This window comes from Prunus avium, chromosome 4 (genome assembly GCF_965620075.1).
Source record: "Prunus avium chromosome 4, drPruAviu1.hap1.1, whole genome shotgun sequence".
NCBI lineage: Eukaryota > Viridiplantae > Streptophyta > Magnoliopsida > Rosales > Rosaceae > Prunus > Prunus avium.
The window spans coordinates 12,032,477-12,060,111 of NC_142287.1; the positions used below are offsets into that span (position 1 = coordinate 12,032,477).

At 39.2% G+C, this 27,635-nt stretch overlaps 1 protein-coding gene and 3 pseudogenes across 3 annotated transcripts; 2 read left to right on the top strand and 2 right to left on the bottom strand.

The window, feature by feature from the left end:
- Positions 1-1,141: 1,141 nt before the first annotated feature.
- LOC148294802 (uncharacterized) lies at positions 1,142-4,643 on the top strand (annotated as a pseudogene).
- Positions 3,489-10,107, bottom strand: LOC110751185 (protein STRICTOSIDINE SYNTHASE-LIKE 3-like; annotated as a pseudogene). The gene is made up of 4 exons (XR_015835100.1): positions 9,771-10,107; positions 6,776-7,051; positions 4,909-5,076; positions 3,489-4,717 (listed from the first exon to the last, which is right to left on the bottom strand). The product of XR_015835100.1 is annotated as a protein STRICTOSIDINE SYNTHASE-LIKE 3-like (transcript).
- An 81-nt stretch (positions 10,108-10,188) lies between these two features.
- Positions 10,189-14,514, bottom strand: LOC110751187 (ruvB-like protein 1; annotated as a pseudogene). The gene is made up of 11 exons (XR_015835099.1): positions 14,396-14,514; positions 13,664-13,852; positions 13,398-13,529; positions 13,137-13,286; positions 12,822-12,978; positions 12,079-12,213; positions 11,188-11,294; positions 10,899-10,998; positions 10,673-10,764; positions 10,528-10,597; positions 10,189-10,430 (listed from the first exon to the last, which is right to left on the bottom strand). The product of XR_015835099.1 is annotated as a ruvB-like protein 1 (transcript).
- A 303-nt stretch (positions 14,515-14,817) lies between these two features.
- On the top strand, positions 14,818-18,913 carry LOC110751186 (succinate dehydrogenase subunit 6, mitochondrial). The gene is made up of 4 exons (XM_021951622.2): positions 14,818-15,096; positions 15,454-15,603; positions 17,157-17,259; positions 18,480-18,913. Exons 1-4 carry the CDS (start codon positions 15,007-15,009, stop codon positions 18,632-18,634), a joined length of 498 nt encoding a protein of 165 aa, XP_021807314.1. The 5' UTR covers positions 14,818-15,006; the 3' UTR covers positions 18,635-18,913.
- Positions 18,914-27,635: the final 8,722 nt, after the last annotated feature.

Consider the following 27,635-nt stretch of genomic DNA (forward strand, 5'->3'; position numbering starts at 1 on the left):
AAAACTAAGTGTTTGGTTTCGTTATTTTTGTAACTACTTTGAGCGACGAAACAAGGTATGTTACGTCATGCAATGTTGTTAGCTTGTGCAACGCGTCAGCACTCTCTCGTCGCGCAAAAGGCTGCCTTTGTGTTTTAGTAGTTAAGTACTCTCTTCAAAAATCTTTAACTCCTAAAGGTCCATTACACTTCAAATTCAACATCCATATATCGTTATTATATCATTAAAGCGCTACACATATAAACTTTATCAACTTCGTCTAACATGCTTCCATAAAACTCAGTCAATGTTTTGATTTTGAAACACATCTCTCAATCAAGCTTTTACATTAATTCAGCTATGGCGTCTTCTCATGACACTCCAACATCTTCAAAATTTAATGAGCTTTGAAATACATCATAGATCTTTTGAATTTCAAGTCTTCAACCACAACTTTTCTTCGCAGGATGATGCTTCTCTTCAACCATGACTTCTCTTCGTGCATTTTTTAAATTGTTGCCTCTTCATCATCAATTATTTATGTTACTTGAGAATACTTGCAGATTTTTTAATATGATTTATCAGTAATTTTTATAATCATTCTTGTAAAAAAAAAAAAAAAAATCCTTGTGAGACGAATCGGTTCGTCACTTTAGACACTATGCCCTGATACGATCCCGTAGTTGTCATGAGCGCATAGGTATGTTCGAATTCCAATTTGGATATCGTATGAGCCTCGAACGGATTTCGCCTATTGTGCGATTTCCGGGTTTAATTTGTTCGGACTATTGGATCAAACCCAAACTCATATATGTTGTACCTTGTATTTCTAGGATTATATAGGATTCGACAGATCGTGGATCGGAGTTCCGGATACTCCGAAATCGCAAACCCTAGGAGAATATATGATTTACTTAATATTAAGATTCTTAATGAAATTGTATATGCGTAGATTATATCTTGGGTAAATTGGATTAATTTTATGTTTGTTAATTAATGAAGATTTTTATATATTTTCTTATTAGTTGTTGGAATTTTTTTTTCTTTTCTTAGACGTTGGCCCCATTTAAAAAAAATATATATATATAAATGATTTAATGATTTAAGACCACATATTAGAGTAATTATGTTTTTGACTTTGGATGTTTGTTCCTATTGCAAGATGTCAAACCTTATTAGAAGTCGTAGGGCTGTGACGACTGCCATGAGTTCGCCTCCCCCGAGTATGCCGTCAGCTGCCACTGCTCCAGCACAGATGGACCAAATGCCGGTTTGTCCTGGGGTCTCCCATGCTGCTGTGTCATCTGAGTCATCGGTGGCGCAACTTGTTAACTCAAAACGGCGTCACCGCCCCCACAGCACGACCGACACAACCTCGACATCCGATGCTAGTGCGTCGGGATCACAACCAGGTAAAGATTTATTGAACTCTAGCTTTTTCAAACCAAGATTCTATTAGGGTTTATTATTTAACGTTAAATTTATTTTTCTTTGTAGCCAAGAAGAACACCCGGGGACCTTGTCGGCAGTTAAAGACGGTGAAGGTCACCCAGGTGACCAACAATCGTATCAACATCGGATACAACGAACGGCATCGGGTTGCACCAAAGGCGGACCAACATAGCTCATTGGCCCACGACATTGGTCACGTCGTTCGGACCCATTGCCCGATGAAATGGAAGTCTTGGAAGGTCATGCCTGACTAGATACGGATGGAGGTGCGCGGATAGTTGTCGGTATGTATCTTATCTTTTAAATTGTGTTCCCTTCAAATTTTATATATTTCTAATACTTAATGTATGTAATGAATTTATTGCAGACGAACTACAATTTAGAGAATCTCGACGATCTTCACTGAGAGGTACAAGCAGTGGAAGAGCGACCTGCACCACCATTTTCAGGCATATGATGTTCCGCAGGTCGCACTTCAGGAGGGTTGCCCGAAGGAGGTTGAGGGGCAGGAGGATAGTTGGGAGTGGCTTTGTGGTCATTTTCAGGACTCCGATTATGTGGTAATTTTTTTATATTAACTTGAAAATTATTACACATTTCTTACTATTGTTTATTTCACTTTTTTTTATTTAATTTTAATTTCAACTAATACGTTTATTTTTGGTTTAACAGAAGAAGGAGAAAGCTAATAAGGGTAATAGGAACAAGAAGACTCTTCTCCAACATTTCGGTTCCAGGCCCTTCTCATATAGGATGGAGGCGCGACGGCGGGTAATAATAAAGTGGTTTTTTTTAAAAAAAAAAAAAAGTTTAATATGTCATTTATATTAATTTGTATTTTTCGTACTAACATTTTTCTTCTCTTGTTCAATTAAGGAGGGGTCCAAATACCCGGAGATCGACGTCTTTGGCGACATTTATGCTCGACATGGGAATGAGTTGGCAGAGTCCCTTCATGTAAGTATTCTTTAATTTTAATTATTATCTTACGCATTCAACTTTCATGGTTATTATATGAATATTTTAATTAATATTTTATGTTATGTTAAACATGCGACGATGATGGAGAAGAGCCAGTTGGTTCTTCAAGAGTCCACCTCCCAACTTCCTCCTGATACTCCGCTCGAGTCTGTGGGTCCTCCATAGGATGCGGGGTTTCAGATCCTGATGCAAACCTTGGATCAGACTCTCGGGAGGAGGCCAGGGACATATTGTCGAGGGATGGGGAATGCCCGGCGGCGGGAACCTAGAGCTAGTTCAGCGTTGCAGTCAAACAATTTAGTCCAAAAATTTTTTTTTTTTTTTTTGCGCAACAAAAGTCTTTCTGTCAAAGTGAAAGGCGACAAAGGTGTCGCGCAAATAGTTGTGGCACCAATGATGTTTTGGTTGCTACATCTCTTTGCGATGAACAATCACCGTCGCGCTGTTTAAGTGTGACGACGTTTTCTTCGTCGCGCAAAGTTTTGTGAGACGAATGTTTTTCTCGTCCCTAAATGATTTTGTGGGACGAAGGATGTTTGTGCGACGAACTTAAATTTTTTGTCGCACAAAGTCTTTTTTCACGATCTTCGCGCGACGGAGTCTGCGCGACACTTCATCGTGCTGAAGTTTGTGCGACTAAAGTTTAATTTGCGTGACTAAATTTTGTTCGTCGCGCAAATATTAAAATGTACTAGTGAAGGTGAAAGAACTTATGGTAGATTTATTAATTCATAATTAGAGTAAACATGAATGGAAGCGAGCATGAGCATGAATAGGAGTGAAGATGAATTGGAGTCAATGCAAAGCATTCCCATTGAAGTGTTTATTAACTGTTTGGAATCAGAATGAAAGTAAAATTGATTTTCATTAAACTATTTACTAAATTGTCAAAAATCGAAATGAAAACTATTTTGATTACTAAAATATTTTTTATTTTTTACTAAAATGGCACCTGCTTTTGACTAAAATGTCCTTTTACAATATATATATATACTTCTTATACAATTTACTAGCAAAAAGGCTTCTATTTATTATTTTTTTTTCTTTCATACAAATGATATTTTATTTTTATTTAACCTAAATTAGAGGGAGGGGGATTTGAACTCGGCATAAAACTGGGAGCACATCCACTCTAGCCAACTTAACTAAATCCATGTCTGCTACTTGTAAAAAAGCTTCTAATTATAGATTCATGTTGTAAATAATACTTATGATATATTATACAATTAAAAAAAACCTAATAATTTTAAGTATTTACCTACAATATATTTAGTAATATAAACAATAAAAAAAAGATATTATTAACTATTTAATTAGCCACTATTTAATTAGCCTCCCCTCTCTCTCTCTCTCTCTCTCTCTCTCTCTCTCTCTCTCTCTCTCAACTCAAGTGGTTAATACATTTGTTGTTTTTAATGCTATCTCAATTTGATGTCAACCATTTCTCTCCCAATCCAGAATGCTGCTATTGGGTCTCGACCCTCGTGGCTATGGGCGCTAGTCTGATTGAAGGGCGCGACATGCTGATGAAAAATGCCTCAGATACAAGTTCTCTATGGTTCTAATACAAGTTCTCAATGAAGTGGGTTTTATCATTAAGTACAACAATTGACATAGATATTTTTAGCTTAAGATTGCTGCAAAACAGTACACAGAATATTCTGAGGCATCTTATCTAAAATTAATTATATCAGACCAATTTACTCTGGATCATTTTGTAATCATACAGAAAAAGCTTCCGTCATAATTTTCTGAGCCAGAAGAAATCCCAGTTCTTAATTCTTATTGCCCTTCCATAAACGGAAAATAAGTGGGGTAAAGTACGGTGCTTTGCACTTAATTTCTTGTAAACCCCTCCTGCAGCTTTTGAAGTGAAATTTATAGATTCTCCAGGAACCAGTAGTTACCGGCTTTCTGAGACACTTACGTGAAGATGGCATATGAGATTTTACATGAAAGTAATCATTAATACATTGAGTTCTGCTTGATATGAATTACTGAGCACCTCTCAAATAGGAGTAAGTTGACATAGTATTAAAAGTCATGAGTTTGAACTTTTGTACTTGCCTATTTCCAATCATTTCTGTTATACTCATTTCAGGCCTAATCCAGTTAAGGTATGGTGTGGCCGTACATTATGATGACAGTGTTAGGTGCAGTCAAACTGTACTTATACGTTATTGGGGCCAATTTCTTAACAGCTTAATAATTCGAGATCAATCGTATCCTAGCCTCAAAATTACACAAAACTGCAAAGCGGGTTCATAGGATCCAGGAGAAAGTTTTCATCCCCAAATTTGGTTCCCTGACAATCAAATATATTGCAGTGTGTGTAAGACAACATCCATCATATCATGGGGAAGAACAAGGGTCCATGACTCATCATGTATATCCTACCTACCCATGCATGGCCCAGACCTAAACGCATGGTAGAATTGACACACAGTGATCATAACATGGTAAGTTGAGTGTGTTCAAATGAAGATACAAACTCACCTGCCTATGGCTCCTTCGCCAAAAACAAAGAAGGAACCATCCTTGCTTAGAGACAAACCATTTGGGAATTGGAGATTCTTCTCAAGAACAGTGGTCTCCTTTGTGGTTGGGTTGTATTTTAGGACCCTCCGAGTATCCTCCGCAGAGAAAATTAACTGCATGAAGTTCCTGAATGAAATCACTCTGTTAGAATCAAGCAAAGTGCTTCTCTTACGTTAAATTGGAAGAGCAATGTGGCAACCCAAAAAAAACAAAAACAAAAACAAAAACAAATAGACTCCCACAATATGGAAAGAACAGGACTGAAGATTTTTCAGGTCAAACGAAAAGGGCCCTATGCATGACATTTCGTCTACACTAATGACTCATTTAATTGATTCTTCTTTGGCATTGTACATTACTCAGAGTTTGAAAGTAATAAACTGATGATACGAAAAATGTAAGGAATCTTTTGGAAAACAAGATTCAGCAATAAGAAAACAATGGATGAAGGATTCATCAAGAGATTTGTAAATTCAAAAGAAAAAACCTTAAATAGGAAACATGAAATCCTCAGAAATTGCATTGGCAATGGTAACAACATATAGAGGTTCAGGTTGTTTGGATAAGATGCTGTACAAATTGACTTGACAGGGAACAACCAATTAATTCAAAAACGATGGGAAATGATTTAAAAGAAATGCACATATTGAGAATTCGTGCAGTAGTCATGATATTCATAGATTCTCAATTGATCCACAATGTCATTATTCCACAGATGTTAGTTCTAGTGTGAAATATATTATAATATAATATAAATGGAGAGGGAGAAAGGGAGAGAGAAAGATACAAGGAAAAATATAACATTCATTTTGTATTCCATCACCTAAAGAAGCTTAAGACTCATAAATTAGGACATTCAACAATTCTTCAACTACTATCTTCTAAAAGTATCTAACCAGGGATGAATTTAGTAATTTGGCTGAGGCACACAGATGGAAATTAGACTTATTCTGTTTAGTTTGTGTTATGAGCATTTTAGGGAATTTATTGTTACTCTAATATGTTTATTTCCTTACCCTAGTAAGATTTCATTATCGAGCTACCTATAGGCGTTTTTTGTAAAGAGACTTGACCTTGCCTAAGCTTTCAATCTCTCATTGATCTCTCTCTTATTTCTTTACTCTATATCAGTATTATTTACTATCAATAATTTATTTGATCATAAGCATATCATTGACTGACAACTCACCGCAGCATCTGCTGCTAATACCAGATTGACATAGAAAGCAGATGGTCAAAGTCACTCAATCAAATTAATTGCATGAGTTTAGTGTGAAATTCAAAACAAAGGGATTCCCACTCGATCCAAATATATGACTTATACAAAGTCCATAAGCACAGAAAAAACAAACAAGTCAGGTATGTCAACAAATACAAAATGGGAACAGGACTAGTAAGAATATATACACAAACAATTGAACAATCTAATTTTCAGTGATGGGTCATTGATGTCAAGTCAACATTCTATGAATGTAAAAAGTTGCAACAAACTAAGGGAGAACTTCATTAGGCATTATGCTTAAAGTTTAAATGGGATTGCAATGCCTTTCATCATAACAGGTTTTGCAATGCAACAAATTTATGGTGGACTTCGACAATTCTACAATGCCCTAGAGTAACTGGAAAATCCGCTACTACTGGTCAGTGAACTATAATAATAAATTAAGCAGACATCTTCAGAAATGGTGAACAACAGTTTACAGCCCACTCACATCAATAAGAATGCCAATCTCAAACCACATGTTCTCAACATTCAAACGGAAAAGGCACAACCTACTGGCAGAAATGCTATTGCAGAGAGAATTTCAAGAAAAGCATAACCTACCTCCTCTGGTATGTGGTGCTACTATCTGTAAAATAAACATTCCCTTCTTCATCAATGTCTAGATCATTATTTAATCTTAATGGCACCCCTTCTGCCTCAGTTGTTAGTGGAGTTGCCAAACCACCTTCTGGCCCCACCTTCAACAGCCCAAAATATGCATTTGCAATGCAAAAATCACCAGTTTTCTTCTCAAAGCGAAGCCCCAAAGGTCTTCCACAGATGTGCACATTCTTCAAGTAACTCAGAGGCGATGGTTTTGGACTACATATATCTGACCTGTATCCGAAACAAGACATAAACAAAGAAATATATCATTTGAAACAGTAATATTAGAAAAGCAAATACCAAAACACAACTGCATCAGATTTAGTTACTATTTCTTAAAATAGAAGATGAAAGAAGCAACTACAATCCAATGAGGACATTAGTAAATGACTCCTCATCCCTACACTGATAAGTTTTTCCATGATCAAACAACTTGTTTTTTTTTTTTTTTTGAATAGAAACACTTTTTATTCAAAATTGAATGGAAAAAATGATGACATTTAGGACACAGACCAAAAAGAAACACTTGCCAGAAAAACAGACTCAAAACCACTCAACACAGCACACCAGCCAAACATAAGACACTCCTTAAGATACTACCGCTAAAAGATTTCGCATAATTGTAGGATATGATATATCCTTAAAAGCGTGAGAAGTTGATGCCCAGATAGCAGCCCAAAACTTCCACTCCCTTATAATCCTCGAAAATTCTCCTATTACGTTCCAACCAAAGGTTCCAGACCACTGCCTGCATCAAGCTGCCCCAGAGAATTTTAGCCTTCTTTCCCCTTCCCAAAGCATCAAATCTGATGGAAAAAAGATCAAAGCATCCTTTCGGTATTACCCACACTGTGTTAACTTCCTTCAATAACGTCTCCCACAACTTTAGAGAGAAAGGGCAATGAAGGAGAATGTGGTCCACACTTTCCCCAGCCATATTACATAAAACACACCAATGCGGACTAAGGCACATATAGGGACAGTGTCTCTGTAGTGTATCACCTGTATTTAGTTTTCCCAACACCGCTTGCCAAACAAAGATCTTAACTTTCGGAGGAGTCTTGGCCTTCCAAATTTGAGTGTACGGAGAGAAAACCTCCCTTTCGCCCCTATTATGAATATGAGTGCAGAGAGAATGACAAGAGAAAACACCGGATGGATCTAGCTTCCATCTTCTCTTATCCAGTCTGGAAGTGGCCAATCTCACTCCCTCTAATAAGTCCAACAATCTAGCCACCTCCACAATCTCTAAGTCATTGAGATTCCTTCGAAAACCAAAGTCCCAAGTGAGAGGGGATCCAATCGAGTCTGTAAAGGAGGAAATATTGTGGTTTTGCATCCTGGACAGGTTGAAAAGTCTTGGAAACACGTTTTTCAAAACACCCCCCCGGCTCCAATCATCTTCCCAAAATCTGACTCTAACTCCATCTCCTACCACAAAGACGCAGCCTTGAAGGAACAACTCATATCCACTAGAAATGTCTCTCCAAGGGCTGCGACTAGATCCTCGAGTTGCAGGTTTGGCATCCCACCCATTTGAATCCATTCCATAAATACTTCTGATTACTTTATGCCAAAGAGCATGAGTTTCGATAGGAAATCGCCACAACCATTTGGCCCGCAGAGCCTCTCCCCTAGCTTTCAACGAACCCACCCCTAATCCTCCAAAGACTTTTGCTTTACTCACAACCTCCCAGCTCACAACGTGGTTTTTTTTCCCATCCAAACCTTCCCACAAGAAATCCCTCATAAGCTTCTCAATTCTATTGGCTACTCCAATGGGAATCCTAAAAAGGGACATGTAGTAAATCGGAATACTACTCAACACTGCTTGAATCATTGTGAGTCTTCCCCCTTTGGATAAGCAGGCTCTCTTCCATTTTTGTAATCTATTCTCCACCTTTTCCACAACGGGATCCCAGAACCTGATTGCTCTGGGATTCCCACCTAGGGGAAGGCCTAAATACGACATAGGCCAGGTCCCCACTTCGCATCCCCAGGCCTCTGCCAGCCCATTCACCAACCCGTCGTCAAGATTAATGCCAACTAGAGAACATTTCGATTTGTTGATTTTCATACCCGACATGAAACAAAACAAATCCAGAATCTGAAGTAGATTATTCCAGTACTCTTCATAATCCTCTATGAAAAGTATGGTATCGTCGGCGAACTGAAGATGGGAGACCTCCACCGTTTCATGCCCCGGAAAAAGACCATGAAACTGATCAGCAGCTTGAGCTTTCTCCAATATTCTGCTTAACACGTCTATTACCAAAGTGAACAGGAATGGGGATAGCGGGTCACCCTGTCTCAGACCCCTTGAGGCCCAAAATTTACCCCTCGGTCTTCCATTAATCATCACAGAAAAATTAGCCGACTCAAGGCATCCTCGAATCCATCTTCTCCACCTGTCCCCAAATCCTTTCCTAGTCATCACCTCATCTACAAATCTCCATTCCACATGATCGTATGCTTTCTCAAAGTCGATTTTAAGCACCAATCCTTTTTTGTTTAGTTTTCGACTCTCCTCCACCACCTCGTTGGCAATCAAGGCCGCATCCAAAATCTGCCTACCCCTCACAAAAGCACCTTGCAATAAGCAGTCTGGCTACAATAACGAATTTCTCATGTAAACGAATTCACCAAGAAGTATAAATGTCAGAAACTTAATAGACGGCATCCATGAAAGTAACTATATTTTGAAGCTTCAATTGAAACCAAGCTTAAAAATTGGTAGTCAGAAGAGCAGAGAAACATAATTTCCAAATGAGAACAATCAACAGAATTTTGCTCACACTAAACTAACAAAAAATTGAACAGAGTGAATCATGCAAGTTTTCTTTATGCAATTTGCTCTTCCTTATGAGTAAAACCCACAATCAAAACAAAAAAACTGAGTAAAACCCACCATCAAAAATGAAAAACTGAGCAGAACATTGTGAAAACTCACCTATGAGGTGAAGTATAGGCAAAATCAGTCCAAGACCGGCCATTCCAGAACAAGACTCTGCCATCAGCAACACCCGCGTAAGGTCCACGGCCAAGTGGGTCAAAGGTGACGCTCTCAGGGCCTTGCACTTGGTTCAGAAACTTAATCTCCGATTTCTGCAGAAGGTTCTCGGGGTTCTCTCTCTGTAGGAATCGAGGACCAAGAGGGCATGTCCACTTCATAGGCTTCGAAGTCCGGAAAGTCCACAATCGCACTGTGCTTAAAAGGGTCTAGCCCACAGTACAGAGCTAGCACAAGAAACAGAGCCGCCAGTACTCTGGTGGGTCTCATTGCCTCCTAGTCTTAGCTCGAGAGAGAAGGGGACAGAGGACTAAAAGTTGAGAATAGAGAGAGAAGATGTGAGAAAAGCCAAACAATATGGGTAGAATATTTACAAGTTATATTTCATTCTTCAAAAGAAGGTATTTATAATACAAGGATGTAACCCTAGTATGGTCAAACTAGTAAAAAAGATAAAATCCTAATTACACAATATCTGTAAAAAAAAAAAAAGAAATGTATATATATAGTCCTAATAAAATGTATTTTTCCTGCTGCTCTTGGAGAACCTTTGCTGAAGACTTAGCATCCAGATAGCGTATCCACTTCCTCTAGGTCAGCCTACAAATTATACAGATAATAACACACTTATTTTGTTAGTGAAAAGGCTGGAACAATTCACTTCAAGCACATATAACATTGTCAAATTTGTAACTACCTTGCAGATTTTGTCTCTGCCATTCATTTTTGCCACAATACTTGCCGGCGATAAGAGCTGAACAGCATGCCTGAGGAAATAATGAAGTAAGCAATAAGCATCATTCAGAGTGAATCAGAGTTAACAAATCAAAAATTTATGCCACCTTAAAGATGTTCGTTGTCCTATCTCTCCAAGGTAAGCCAAACTGTCGTCATCTATTCCCAGTTCATCCACCTGTGCACGAATTACTAAGATCTGGTTCAAGCATCAACCAATAGAATAATCAGTAGTTTGATACATGAAAAAATCAATAGTTTGGTACTTGAGAAGATGATTGGGCATAGAAAGAGAAATTTTATAGACAACAAGAAAATGAAATTGATATAGACCTTTATCATCTCTTCAAGAGCATAAGTCCGTGTTCGGATAATTACCAACCAGTCCAACAAGTCAACAGGTATTCCATGAGGACTAGCCATATCAGTCCCTCTGCACAGTAACATATCCATGTTCAGAAAGCAAAACACTAGTGAGGACACTGATGGTTTTAGGAAATTTCTTCACAATTAACATGGAAAGATAGGTATGGCCTAGTTATGCTTTTATGCTAACAGCGAGCATACTAAAAGGCATGGCCTAGTTATTGTGCAAAAGCCTGTCTGATTACAAGTTTCATACCTTACATTGCAAATTCCTCTATTGGTGGCAAATATTCCTATTGGAGATAACGAGCTCTCCAAAGCACGATTCAAGTACGAAAAACACTCCATATCCAGCATACGTACCTATTGGTCAAGATTCAAAAGTATAAGTGATTTGGACAGACGAAATAGTTCTAAAGGACTTGAAAGAGGAAAGAACCTCGTCAATGAACAAAACTCCAAGTACAAGCTCCGCTACACCTTCATCAGTCATAAAGTAAATTACACACTTTCCTTCGACTTTATTTTATAGCTAATGAAAATATTATTACAGAGAAAGAAACTGTTAAGGAGGTGCGAGAAATGGGTTTAGGATTTAGTCAGAAAGAGAATAATGTATTTAAAATTATTAATTAAAATAATTTATTTGCAAGAAGAGTACACAACAGTAAAAGAAATGCCCCGCCCAAAGATTAGAGAAGAAAAAAAGTTATAACCAGAAATTAAAAGATGAAGTTCTAAAATCAGTATATTTCCAAAAGCAGCCTCGATATGCAAAAAGAAACTACATTTATCTGGAGCATGATATTATATGGGTAAAAAAAAAGTGAGAAAGGGCATATTTGTCACAGCGGTATGACTGTCACAGGCTATGTTTGTGTTGCAAGGGCAAAACAGAATCAATGTAATCAAGCCCAATTAGATGGAATTTAAAGCTGACGTTGATCTGATCTGAAGTATGTCAATGTCTTGGAAACTCTTTATTAGTTGACCTCTCAGAAACATTAGTAATTTGTCAACAGGCTTTTACAAATTTACCGAAGAAATAAGCAAGGAATTGTTTCACCAGGAAACCATATCTTAGGTTCCTACAACAGAAAATACATCGAGTTGGATCAACATTTCCTACATATTCATAAGATTGTACCTTATTTATTTCTTGTCGCAACTTGTCAGTCGTTTCAGTTTTCCTTGGCTTCATCATCTGACCCATTAGAGATAATATGTCTTGCCCACCTTGAGGTCGCGCATTTGCAGCATCCAGATCATGTAGTGTTACATCCTGTTAAAGAGTTACATAAGCAAATAGAAACTGAACATCAACAGACGAGCAGATTATATGCAGAGCATGAATGTTGGAATCTGTCAACAAAAATTGAACACAATAATAACTTAAAGAAAACATGAAGAAAAATTGGTCAGAAACACCAGTGTTAAGGATTTAGTAAGATATGCCTATATATGGTAGTTCAGATGGTAGTCCAAGAAAATGTTAACCGTCCATTTCTACTAGTACCAAGTTATCAGGCCAAAAATCCTTAATAATCGTTTCATGGGTGGACTGCAGTGCTCAAGTCCAACTACTTAATTGCAGGCAACTAAATTTTTCAGCATGTTTGGAGAATCCAGTTTCCTATATTAATCAAACAAACAGAATTAGGAATGCACATTTTGGGAAATATCTGGACCATGCAGGGATGACACACATTCCTTTAAGAAAGAAGTAGTACCCAGAGCCAGCAAGAACTATCCACCGATCAACTTGGGTAATTACTAATAAGGCTACTAGCCAATAGAAAAAACCCACCCAAGACAAAGTATGATAAAATGGGTGCTACCATCATCACAGAAAACATTTACAAAGAAACACACAGTTCACATAGAACAAACCTGCACAACCTCCTTCTTTTTTGTGAACCTCTCCTTTTGGAAGTGGAACATACTCTTCTGCTTCCAGATCAAATTCTGTAGCAAAAGCATCACTTCTACCTACTCTTTTTACTGCTCCACTATTTGCTTCAATGTATATAACATCACCAACAGCTACCTGCATGTTGTATCAGGAAAGTGCTATCAAAAGAACAAATGGCCTGAAAATAAAGTGTACTTCAACATGAAAACCTTGAATAATCAACTAGGCGAAACAAAAAGTTTTTTTATTCTTCATGCATACACAAAAAATAAATAATAATAGGAGGACCTTGCCTTTTCCTTAATCAATGCATCATAAATGCTGGGATCCAACTTCAGTTGCTTGGTTCCTTTAACAGTTTTTAATCCAACGATGACGTGGCTGATGATTTTACCATAACCACCTGCAACACTCTCTGTTTCTTCTGGCGTGAGTTCCGTCACCTAAAATGAAACTATCAAAACATCATCAAATGAAACCCACCAACTCAAATATAAAAGTAACATTATCACACCAAATTATTTACAAAATATTTGATATCATTAGAAACTTGCCTCTCCTTCGTAGACCTCTTTATTTTCCTTGATAGGCAGACCAATAGCCCGTCTAAAATTTTCCATTAAAACCTCAGTTTTCTTTACTTCTGATGAATACACTTCTGATCCAACCATTGGACAGAATGGAACCTGCAAACAAGAACCATTAACCATTAAGAAAAAAACACTATTCCTAATGGAATATGAATCAAGAAATCTCATGAAACATCAGATTATTAATTAACATTACATTTCAGCTGACAGATGAAAAACGTGAAGAATACCTTACTCCCAAGCTCCTGGGATATTCCAAGAGCCAGCGCTGTCTTTCCAGTTCCAGGAGGTCCAGCCAGTAAAAGAGCCCGACCAGCCATCTTCTTCTGTCGTATCATATCAACAACAAGACCAGCAGCTTCTCTCGCTTCCCCCTGACCTACAAAGCCAGCAGCCCAAGGTACTGCTCTTCCATTGGCCTGGAATAGAATGACACCCAAAAACCCAAATTATATTGTCATTCAGATGGAGATCACTCCAGAAAACAAATTGAAAAACTACAACCATGGTTAACACAATTGGAGTTAAGATGACATTAATTTCTTGATTTTGAAATTTAAGAATAGATTTATGAACCATTTTATGCCTCCAGATGGCAGAAAAACTGACGTTTTAAACTTCTCCATTTCATTAGTTGGTCTCTTTGCTGCCAGAAGTATATTTACTTACTACACTACAATGAGTACAGCATCATCTGAAGATAAAGCATCGAACTCTAATTTCTAACACAACCACATGGAGTGTGAGTGTTATAACAAACAGCTTTTTTTTTTGCAAGAGTAAAACAAGAAGCATTAGCAACAAACCGTTTAACTCTGATACGCATGCCCATTCAGTGTACTAAATAACCTAACATTTCAGCAAATAAAAGAGGAATGCCAGTAAAATGTAGTGCACAAAACAAACCCTAAACCCTAAAATCGAAAAAGGCAAACTACTTTACAGCAGGAAAAGGGAAGAACCTTCAAGATAGCTTTGAAATATACTACAAAACGGCACATGTTTATGGGTAATCAGTATTTAGAACAAAAATAAGCTAGATAAAGAAGAAAGCTTTTACAAAGTAAAAACCACAGTAAAAACTGGTTTTTACCTCTCCCTGTTTTCTGGGTATGTAATTTTCAACTGACCACCTCTTAATTTCTCAGACTCTCTGTCTAACCTCTGGTTGCTTTGGGGAAATGGGAAAATGCTAAAGGAGAAGAACAAGAAGTTGGAGAGCTCTTTTTGCAGATTAAAAAAACTATCCAGATAGGTTCTTCCCTGCGAAATATACAGAGAGCGAGAGAGAGAGAGAGAGAGATGAATAAAAAGGTATGTTTATTGGATTTGGTGGGAGCAACTTTTTATGCTCCACCACACTAACGCCAGTTTATATTTTCTATCATTGCGGTTTTTATTTAATTTTTTTATCTGTACAGTATTGTATCTCTAGCCGTTAGATTAATCTCCCCTTAAATCAGAACCCCAGCCCCTCCCAAACCCATACCCCAGACAGCCATTCTTCCACCCCTCACCTCGTCACAACCACCCGTCCCTGCCACGCATTATAGCGTCGCGTTTATATCACCAGATGGACAAGGTCAGGATAGAAGAGGTTCATTCCACTGCTAAGAAGCAGGGCATAGCCGCTCATACCCACATCAAGGGCCTTGGTCTTGAGGTTTCTCTCTCTCTCTCTCTCTCTCTCTCTCGCTCTCTTTATTTTTGTTCTAAATACTGATTAACCATAAACATATGCCGTTTTGTAGTATATTTCAAAGCTATCTTGAAGGTTCTTCCCTTTTCCTGCTGTAAAGTAGTTTGCCTTTTTCGATTTTAGGGTTTAGGGTTTGTTTTGTGCACTACATTTTACTGGCATTCCTCTTTTATTTGCTGAAATGTTAGGTTATTTAGTACACTGAATGGGCATGCGTATCAGAGTTAAACGGTTTGTTGCTAATGCTTCTTGTTTTACTCTTCCCAAAAAAAAGAAAAATCTGTTTGTTATAACACTCACACTCAGTCTTTCTTCGCAAAGTATTGGAAGGGTTACAAGGATTTCTGGTGCGAAAGGTTCTCCTTCCTCAGCAACTACTCGAAGTTCATCAAGCGCGATAAACCTCTTCCACCTTGGTCTGTGTCTGATGTCGAAGCTTTCATTGCTTTTGACCTTGTTCATGGCCCCGCTGTAATTTCTAAACCTTCTCTTCTTTTGTTCCCTTCATTTTAATTTGCTCTTTCTGCGTGTAAATGTTTATGTTTGGAATGGGTTTTTGGGTTCCTTTGTTTTTTTGTTGTGTTTTGACCTTCGTGGATCTGGTATTCGTATTTTTGTTTGTGTTGGATTGATCTTTGTTCCTTTTTTTTTTAATGTTCTTCATCTGGGGTTTTTTCCCTTGATTTCATTTTTGTGCTGTGCGTTTTTCAGTCATTGATATTTAAGTGTCCATTTTTTTATCTCCCAGGTATGTCTTATTTTTGGATATGAGGTTTGGTTTTTCTTTTTGGAGATGAATAATTTTGATTTTGAGTTGATAATATTCTTCCCATTTTATTTATGCTTAGTTCGTTTCATTTGGATTTCTTTGTTGTTTGTTGTTAATTTTAAGTTGTTTCTCTCTTATCCGTCAAATTTTGGCTTATTATTGAAAAATAAATGTTTAGCTTGATACCTCTTTACTTGACTGTAAAATCCTTTTACCAGTCATCATCTTTGGTTCTTCTTAACTGCAATGGACCTTCATTACTAAAAGTGGTAATTGTTATGGTGAAACTATTGCTCGTTTTATGTGTTGGTCACCAGTTCAGAGTAAGGTCGGAATTTTGATATATGGATGGTAGGTTAGTGGGGTGTTTAAATGGCTTAGGAAAAAGAATGAATAATTCCACAGAATTTGCATTAGATATGATTCAAGACTGTTGTTCTTCTGACAGGAAAGTAATCAGAGTAAGGGATGCGAGCATTGAACAAATGCTCGCAGTTTTGCTTCACACACACGCAGACACAGAGTGTTTGATTTTGAATTTTAGTTTAATGATGTGTTGAAGAGATAAAACAATGATCCTGAAATCAAAATGAGGTGCATGAAATAGTTGAAATAGAAAGTGGTATTGTGGCTAGAGGGCTCGTTCTTCCTATTTCTTCTTTAATGTAAACCTAGTGGCCTTTTTGTAGGACCTTTTGAAAAGGTTTATAAGTTTATATGTCTGGTTGTAATCTTGGAAACTTTAAGATTCTTGGTTGTCAAGACATTGTGTCTAGTTAATGGAGCAAACAAGGAGACAACTAATCAAACTTCACCCAAAATATCAGACAAGAACTGTATTTTTTATGTCCAGTGTCTAAATTGCTTTCCCTTCTTTTGGTATCTTTCCTTATCTCTAGTTATCTTGCCACCAACCTTAATACAAAATGCAGATAAATGAAGTGGACAAGCGTATCAGATTTCATTTGCCTTTTATATTTTAGATATCTTTTATTCTTTTTTCAAACCTAAGAAGTGGTTTTTTATTACTTTTCAAAGTGCACTAAAATATTATTTGTTAATCTTAAGTTTGCTGCCAATGTTCTAGCCTTTTTTTGTTGTGTTGTACTGTTGTCTAGTAAGCCAGATTTTGAGCCCACAACTTGAAAAGATGTCTGCTAATATAATTTCTGGCTCCTTTCATGTTTCATATTGTACGCGTAAGATGGTATTTTTCACTTTAACAAGCTTAATTGACATACTTTTCCTTTTTCAGCTGAAGACTGCTAGGGAAGCAGTGAACTTTGGTCTTACAGGAAGTGTTATTGGAGCAGTATCAACTGCTGGCTTTACGTGGAAATATTCTAGGAGTTTGCATGGTAGACCATTAGCTCTTCTTTTTTAGTGTCTTCGCTATTTCATTGATTGACCTGCCTATCAATTGAATCTCTAATTATTTCACCAAATCTTCAATTCCTCTTCATATTTTTATTTTTTCTTCACAATCTAAATTTTTTCTTCAAACAGACCTTTGATGTTTTCTACTTTGCCTGAATTAACATGACATCACTTGTGTAAAGTTTCTTGAGCAACAGTTCAAATTTGTGGATAAATGAAATATGCATATCTAATACTTCACATCTAATTGCTATACTAAATTCGTTTTTGCTGGCAAAAGATTCTTACTTAAGAAAAGGCTAATGCTTATCAAGTTGGCTATGGTAGAATGGACCAACATGGATTTCTATCAGTGGCAAAAAAATATCATGATGTGAAAAAAAAAATAAAAAAGTAGTTTCCAAAGTGTCCCTCTAATTTTGCTGCTTCAAGTTGGTCCCTTATATTTCAGAGTTGTCTTCTTCATTCTCTCTTTCTGATATTTCTTCTGTCAACTTGGCTTGAATGTTCTGGAAATATAAATTTTTGAAAAACCTTGCATATGCTTAGTCTATTTTTTGTTTTGTTTTTTTTTTCTGTTTTTCAACTGTTCCTTTTCCAAAGCCCAGAGTTTATATAGCCTGGAAAGGTCAAGCAACTTAAAGGTTAGGTGTTCAAGCTTTGGTAGAGCTAAAGGAACAGTATGTTATGATATACGGCTACATGCAACTCTCTCTCTCTCTCTCTCTCTCTCTCTCTCTCTCTCTCATATGGGAGTGATTCAAAAGTGTGCTAGTCTTTATACTGATTTCACAAACCACCCTCTTTTTATGATCTTGATATTGAAAGTGTGGAAATGACTCGATGGAAAGACATTGCATTACAATTTATTGCAACTTTGGTTCATGCAAGTACCAAATGAGCATAAGCTCGTGTACACTATAGATTGTGAATATATTTGTAACATACCAACGTGGCTTGGTAGAAATCAGCTGTATTCTGATTATAGCAGATGACTTGTATAGCTTAGTGATGCACATGCCATCTTTCTGAGCATTTTAACTTACAATTTTTGAATGTTTCAATATTAACATATGTGAATACATGACATCTTTATGGGCATTTTAACTTGCAATCTTTATAGTGTTTTTAGATAGATTATAGATGGTTATGTTATGGTTCGGAGTAGTTTCTAGATTCTGAACCCTGTTGTATTTGACAGGTGCTGGACTATCCTTTCTAGCTGGAGGTGTTTTTGGTTGGACATTTGGACAGGAAATTGCAAACCACTGGCTGCAACTTTACAGGTTGGACACGTTGGCTGCACAAACTAAGTTCCTGAACTGGTGGGAAGACAAGAATGAGAGACGGTCTTAAACTTGGGTCGCTCGTTGGAAGCAATATAATAACTGATGCTCCAGTTCTACAATAAGAATCAAACATAGTTGTGTTTGATAAAAGGTTGTACTTTACCTTTATGCTGGATTGTTTTTAATTTGGGCTTTAGGAATTATCTGTTACTTTCTCAGAATCAATCTGATGAAATTGCGATGTTGTGATCTTTTTTGAGCTGTTATTTTGTTTAACAGTTTGAACTCTGTGAATTGTGATGAATTTTTATGGGGGCTGAAAATAACGCTGCATTTGGTGATGAAATTTAGATGTTATGGGAGACGTTATTCTGGAGCCCTATTTCCATTAAATTTTGAATGATTGGGAGTTGGAGATAGTAGGGATATCCTTAAAATGTCTATTAGGGAGATGATACCAAAAATGGTTTGTGGAGGTCGTGCACCAGGGTTTAGGGTAGATGATACAAATAGTTTCACTTTCAGGAAACTGAACTCTATGCCTAATCCCAAAAGGCAGTGCAGAAAATGGAATAAAAACACATTAATTAACTGTCATTTGTCTATTTCTGACCGAGCAACGTGAGAGGAATTTTCTGCTGCAGAAAAATACTTCTCTTGATTGTCTCATTGAGAACTCAAGGATGATCCTTCCATGGCTGAAGGTACATATTTTTACTCTGCCTTTTTACTATTTTTACGTGCTCTATTGCTCTTCATGAGAAACAGCGCTGCCAGTGTGCCTACTCTTGTTTTTCTTTTAAACGTATCTTGCTTGGTGAAAAAAAAAATCCGTTCATATTTGAGTGGGGCGTATGAGGTTACATAATGAGTTAGGCACAATATGAAACATATATTATATTGTCTTCTTTATTCCTAAACTTGTTTTCATTAAACAACTTGGGTTGGTTAAACTGGTAAGGATCGTTCTCTTCACTAAAAAGTATACTAGAATTCATTCTTGGATTGGTGTTCGGAATCTGACACCGGAGGGAGTGGTCATCTATGAGATAGTGTGTCTAATTCAAGCTCTTCACTAGAGATAAGAAAGCCCACTTCTAGCATCTCCAAATCTTCTGCCAGTGTGGAAGAGTTGAAGGATGATGAATTTCTTTTATCCGGTCCACCAAAACTTCAACCACAAGAAAAGGAAAGGAAAGGAATTGGAATAAAAAATATTCCCAATTCAACTGTTTCACCAAAAAATTTGTCTAATTTGAACACCAATGAGCAAACAGTCGTTGGCCGTAAACGCACTGGTGTATTCCTTCCTGATGATGAAGATGAAATGCAAAATGAGGTTGAGTGCTCAAAAAACAGGCCTAGTGATCTCCTGGTAGAAGACTTTGCTAATCCGAATGAATGTGAGTTAATCATTGCCTTATTTAATTTTCAAATATTTATAGCCACAGTTAAAAGCCAGAATACTCAATTGCAGTTAAGAGTAGAAGTAAGACAACCAGTCTCATTCCTGCTTGTAAACTTCAGGTAGCCAGTCTTGAATCGGTCTTCGAGAACACTGCCACTTTTTGTTGCGATTGACGTTTAAGTGCTTAACCCTTATGAATTTTGCAGGATATCGATTGCAGCCTTAATATGCACCACCATTTCTTGCAACCCTGCCAATGTTGAAGAAAGCTCTAGTTCATGTAAATAAAAAAGGAAAAGGTTTTGGGGCTTCAAGTTCAGATGAAGGCCCTATTGCTGTTGGTGGCTCTCAATGTGATTTCCTTGTCTCTAAAAATCTATTGCATAGGAATGCTGCTGCCCATCCTATGTTGCTTCATTCTGATGATAAACACAATGTGAGTGCTACTCAATTTAATTGTAAGTAGATGGCTCTATCCGTGCCATATGTCCCTATTACAGTTGTATCATCAAACTAAAATTTGGTTTTTTTTTTGGGTACTAATAGAAGCAGGGTGTCACATTTAAGTTCGACAAATACCTAATACATTTCTCATTCATGGCTACTGATAAGTTACTGTGGAAACAAATATTTACAAATCCGAAGTCAAATAATTAATCAAATCAATTTAGGAATTATTTCACTAAATTGGGGATCCTTACTATAATTGGGGGAGAATAATTCTTTTCTATGTGTGGAATTATTCTTCTGAAAACCCTAACCTCCAAGGCTCCTATAAATACATGGCTACGCACAAGACTTGATGTACGTCTGAAACTCTGCAAAAATCCCTTCTCAAAAATCCTAGCCGTCACACACATAGACACACACCCACACACACACACACACACACACACACACACTATCTCTCTCTCTCTCTCTCTCCCCCAAGGCTCCGACCACCACACATGGCTTCAACCACCTAGTTCTCCCTGAGAAAAATCTTTGCACCCTTTGTTAGCTATTGTTTCTCCTAGATACAGTCAACCTAACTTAGGCAACGAAAGGCCTTTGGGCAACACCTCCTAGGTGTGGTCTTTTCACTCCATGTTGTTTTGTATGGAGAAAGAGAAGCAAAGAGGAAGAAGGGATCACAAGACAAATATGCTTTAGGGAGGAAAATCACTCCCACAAATTGGTGCTTTCATTGAGAGCGCGAGTTAATACTTAATGCGTGCTCCAAAACCTTTCCATACTTTGTTCCAATCAACCATGGTTGGAAGTACACATGCGAGAAGTAGGGCCGTTGTGATGACACAATTACAGACGGGTCCGAACCCTCCATCCCAAGGTTTCATGGTGGAAACCTTGCTGCCACCGTAAGGTAGGGCTTGTTAATGGGCCGGGCCGGGTCGGGCCGGACTTTAAAGAGGAAAGAGAAAATAGCGGGCCGGGCCGGGCCGGGTTTTTTTAGAAAATTCAAAGCCCAAGCCTGACCCATGAGCCAGGCTTGAGAAAGCCCATCGGGCCGGGCCGGGCCAAACGGGCTTACTTCAATCGAAAAAAATCATAAACTTAATCGTAAGGGCATTTTAGTCCAAATTTGAGATTAAACTCACTTAATTCCAATATTTTCACATCAAACCAAATTCATAAAACACCTAATAAAGTCACACAACTTAATAAGATTTTCTACAAAAATAATAAAACTAAGTATTATTTTTGAGGTTATTACATAATTAGACCGTAATACGTTTTAAGAAATAATTTTAAAAAATAATAAGTATAAAAAAATATTTTTTTTAAAGGATGGTATGAATAAATATGCAAATGTTTGGTGATGTGTTCAAAAAAAGTATGATTATATTTGGTGGTACGATTATGTTTCGTGATATGATTATATTTGGTGATATGATATGTTGTTCATCTTATATATATATATATATATATAATTGTTGTATTAATAATTGACACAAATTAAATTAATGTGCTAATCATCCAATTATAAACTAGGAATGAGTAAAGAAAAGTAAATGAAATGAAACAAATTATATATGTGATTTAAGTGATATAATCCTAATCCTAAACTCTTATTTATACATAATTATATATGTATGAGGGCCTAACGGGCCGGGCTTTTGTGGGCGGGTCGGGCCTATGAGCTGGGCTGGGCTTCAAACACTCAAGCCCAAGCCTAGCTCGGCCCAAGGCGGGCCAGGCCATCTCAAAGCCCAAAACGGGCCGGGCCAGGCCTTTTTTCGATGGGCCGGACGGGCCCCCATCGGCCCATGAGCCTGCGGACCAAATGATGAGGCCTACCGTAAGGGGTGGTAGCAGAGCCTGCCTTGTAGCCACCCTTTATCGCCGTTGAATCCTTCTAGCCGCTTGCAGCCGCTCCATCATAGCACAGCCATGCAGCTACTAGAACCATCGCATTGCAGCACTGCCCCATGGCCTCCTCCACCTTGCAGCTGTAAGCCCTAGCTGCTAAAGGAAACATGTCGCGCCATCCCACTGTTGGAACCACGTAGCAGTGTTCTGTTGTACTTGCTTATGGTCCCACGGCCTCCTTCACCTCGCCACCACAAGGGCCTAGTACCGCTGCAGCCATCCATGAAGGCACCACCATTCACGACTACCTCAACGTCGTCCCGGGTCATGCCTCCGTCTTGGAGCAAATCCATTTGCTCCCTCCATTGTTGTCACACTTGACTTATGCACCTGCGTACCCGTCCAATGAAGCCCTAGCCAATATGCCTTTAGGACCAATGCACGCTACTCTTCCTGACCCATGCAATCAGGTGGACCTTAAATCACGAGATGGTCAATTCACATATAGAGTTGATTACCAAAACAATTTGGTGGGCCAGCTACTCAAGGATAGCAACTTGGGGCCAGGGCCTTGACCTTGGATCCCAATGCGAGGAGAGAAGAACACAACGCCTTACCAACACATAGTTCTAGAGGTCCGAAGCCAGTGGGACAGTGACAAATGGGCAGGAGAGAGAACGAGAACGTGCTGATGAGACACAGATTGCAAGCCTTACTCGAAGCCGATCGACAATCCTTTTGAGATTAGGTCCAAGGACCAATGCGCACGAGAGGCTGGGCCCATAGTCCGATGTCCACTCTCTTGGGCCCACAAGGAAATATCCATTCTAGGTTGGGCCTACAAGGAGCTTGAGTTATTTAACAGTTACGTGACAAATGCAATGGTCGACAATCACCAACCTACTTGAGTAGAACCAACTCATGCGACGAGCCGTAGAGGAACCCTCACAAGCTCAATCTACTAGCCAGCCCCATAGGTAAGATAACCAAGGGATCGACCTTTGGAGGCTGGGGAGGAAGTTAACCAACGACATCTGAATCACGAAAGACGCTAACCTGAGCCACAAGCCCTACAAGCATAAGATGTTGAGAGGCTTATGAATGACCAACTCCAGAGTCTCCAACTTAAAGGAAACACGGAGGAGGCCATGAGCAGGGAAGTTGATCAAGTCAACTCCTCGCCCTTCACCGATGAGGTAGAGCTGGCTACATCTTTGAAGTGGTTCACAACATGATCCATCACACTGTTCAAGGGGGATTTTGATCGTGAGAGGCATTTAAAACACTTCAAGAGTGCTACAATCCTGTAGAAGGTAGACGACGCCATGATGTGCAAGGTGTTCTCGATGAACTTGCGAGGAGCAGCACAGGACTGGTTCCACACTCTACCATCTACATCAATCGACAGCTTCAAGGAGTTTGCCCTCATTTTCACACAGTAGTACACCTCCTACCGAACGGTCAGAAAATAGCCAGATCGCTTATTTAATATGCACAAGAAGCCTGACGAGTCTCTACGAGACTATATCAAGAGATTCAAGGCAGAGAAGGCGAACATCATAGGATGCGATGATCAAATCGCATCCTCGGCTTTGAAGAAGGGCTTGCCAGCCGACCATGAGCTGACCATAGCTCAGAGCCAAACCCTTGCAGAAGTCTTCGCGACAACGGAGTGCTACGCACTCTAGGACGACTAAGTAGGCAAGCCAAAAGAACGACAAGTTCGATAATAAGAATAGGACAAGCACATATCATAGCCCCAAGGAAGAGTCACGGTAATAGATTCCTTCATTGAGTTCGCTATCCCAATCCACCAGATTCTAGCTTAAGTGAATGACAAGCCTTGGGTGAAGAGGCCACCGCCTCAGAAAGGGGACCTAGCCAGGGGCCCTAGTAAATACTGTACATTCCATGGAGAGCACGGTCATTAAACAAACAACTGCTTCGCCTAGGAAAGGCGCCTCGAATAGTTGGACAGAGACTGCCATTTCACAGAATTCATTGCAAAAAAAAGCCATTCAGCAAATCGAGGATCGTGACACAACTGCCAAGGAACCTCCCCCAACAAGTCATACAGATCAACACGATTCTAGCCGACTTTTAGGAGTCAGAGTTGACTACCAGAGAATGAAAAAGAAAGATCAAGCAGGCGGCTTTCGCCTACCAAGTCACAGCCAGTGACCCAGCTATTGAGGACACTCCTATAATTGGATTTCAAAAGAAAGATCTTATCGGGACCACATAATGACGCCCTCAGCATCTGCATTCGGATTGAACTAGTTGTGATTGAGCGAGTCCACGTGGATTAAGGTAGTGTAGCCAACATCCTACAACTATCAGTTGTCCAGCAGAGGGGAATAGAGCCCAAGATCAAAAGTAGGTTAGATCTCTCATCGGCTTCAATGGGGCCACATCGATCACTGTGGGTATGATAGACCTTGATATCCACTCGCCACCAGTGGTGTACTCGACATCGACGAGGTCTCCCCTTACAACGGAATCCTCGGCCGACCATGGATCAGGAAGATTGATGCGACTACATTTGCTTCACGCCAAAAAAATCTGCTACCCCATCCATGGCAAGGAGATGCATAGCCCAAGGGCTAAAGAATAGCAAACAACTGTAGTTCACTGGCATGTTATATTCCCGACGGTTAAGTAGACCTGAATGGGAAGGGAGTTGCGATCTCCCAAGTGCAACTAAGGAGCTAGGATCAAGACGAGGGAATTTGCCTAGAGGCCTCCTTTGAAGAAGGTTGGAAGCCCTAGGAAAACGTTCAGCTAGTACCCCTTGATCCTAACCAACCAGACAGAAAAGCGTATATCGACTCGTGCCTAAGCTCGGACAAGAATGTGGAGCTGACCACCTTCCTCGAGAACAACAATGCATGTTTGCATAGTCTCCGTCTGACATATCAGGCATCGACTTGCACATCATCTGCTACCGACTCCAAGTCAATTAGGCCAATAAGCCAGTGGTGCAAAAAAGACGTAACTTCACTCTCAAGCGAATCGGGATCATTGAAGTTGAGATCGATAAGCTCCTAGCTGCCGATTACATCGAAGAGATCACCCATTCAGAATAGCTGGCTAACATTGTTCTAGTAAAAAATAGAGACCAAAAAAACTAGAGAGTTTGTTTCGATCGGACCAATCTCAACAAGGCATGCTTTAAGGAAACCAGCTCGTGGATTCAACTTATGGCAATTAGCTGCTCAGCTTCATGTACGTCTACTCTGATTACAATCAAATACTGATGCCCGAGGATGACAAGGCAAAAACCTCTTTCAATATCGAGAGAATGACCTACTGCTACAAGGTCATGCCTTTTAGGCTGAAGAATGTTAGAGCAACCTACCAAAGGCTCGTGAATAAATTTTTAAAAGAGTAGATTGGCAAAACTATAGAGGTTTACGCAGACAAAATGCTAATCAAAGCTCCTGAACATGCATACCACACAATAACCTTGTCGAAGCTTTCAACTTGCTCTGACAGTATTGCATGAAGCTGAATTCGAGTAAATGCACGCTCGATGTATCATCCAGTCGGTTCTTGGGATACTTGGTCACTCAACGAGGTGAAGGCCATTCTTGAGATGAAGTCGCCTTCAACAACGAAGGAAATACAAAGTCTGAGAGGCAGAGCAGTTGCCTTCAACTTATTCCTCTTAAGATCTAACAACAAATTCATACCATTCTTCAAAGTTTTACGGAAAGGATAAAAAGACAAGTGGGACGAGGAGTGCAAAGTAGCTTTCTAGAATCTGAAGACTTACTTCACCTCCCTGCTCTCAGAATCGGTCCATGGTAAAGACTTGTTCAGCTCTCATCCGAGAAGAACTAGGGGCCCAACATCCTGTATTCTACACGCTAAAAGCCCTTGTAGTTTCTGCGAGAAAATTGCAACCCAAGCTCACCGGATCATCGGTATGACTGACTTTCCCTTGCGATCAATTCTCCACAACCCTGATGCTTCTCAGTGACTCATGAAATGGGCTATAGAACTAATCCAATACGACTTTCTCTACTGGCCAAAGACTCCAATAAAAGCCCAGGCTTTAGCAGACTTTGTCGTGAAATTAACTCTATTAGTCGAAGGAGAGAAGTTTTTCAACAAAAACAAGGAAAATTTGAGAGCAGACAAGACCTCCTCCGCCAAACCTTACCTGCCTAGAGGCATGTGGTAGCTGCGTGTGGACGGAGCATCGAACCAAAAGGGAGCTGGAGCATGCGTCGTTATAATCACCTATGATGGAACCCTGCTAGAGCCAGAGTACATGACACTACTCACTGGCTTGCGCTTCACAAAGAAACTATCAATCAAGAAGCAAGCCATCTACTCAGATTCCAAGTTGATTATGAATCTAGCCTCATGAGAATATAAGGCGAAGCTCCCAATGATGATCTTATACCTTGACAAGTCCAAGAGCTGTTAAAGACATTTTCTACCTTTACCATCTAATAGGTGCCCTAGGCAGAGAACGGGCACACATATGCATCGGCAAGCCTGGGATCAGCACTGGATACCCAATTCAGACTTTCCATCCCAGTCGAGCACCTTGACCAACCAAGCATTAAGGAGGTAGAGCAGCCAGACTTGATACAGATCGACGAGGATCCTATCTAGTAAGATCCCATCTTCAATTACCTAGTGAATGAGAACTTGCCGAAGAACAAATTCGAGGCCAGAAAATTTGAGCAGAAAGTTGCGAGATACTACATGAAGGATAACAATCTTATTCGCATATCAGACTCCGGTCCTTATCTTACCTACATTAAATACCTGCAAACGCTCAAGGTGCTCTGCAAGATACAGGATGACAAATGTGGGAATCATGCTGGGGGCAAATCGCTTGCCTAGAAAACTCTCAGCATAGGCTACTTCTGGCCTACCATGCGCCAAGACTCCACAGAGCATGTTCAAAGATGTGATCGATGCCAACACTATAAACTAATACCTGACTTACTAGACAAGGTGTACTATCTGCAGAACAGCCCACAACCATTCATGCAGTGGGCCATTGACTTGGTGGGACCTATGCCGCCGACACTTACCAAGAAGGACATGATGATTATTGCCACTGACTACTTCACTAAGTAGATCGAGGCCAAGGCTCTATCCTTTACCAAGAAAGCTGACATCGACTGGTTTATCTGGGGTACAGTTCGGCTGCTTGTAGTCGATAGTCATCAATAACGACACATAGTTAGTAGATAGGCAGATTACCGCGTTTTTTGCAAAATTTGGCATCATACAACATTTGTCAACTCCAAGATATCCACAAGGCAATGGCTAAGCAAAAGCATCCAACAAGATTGTGCTTGATTTCCTGAAGGAGAGATTGGAAAAT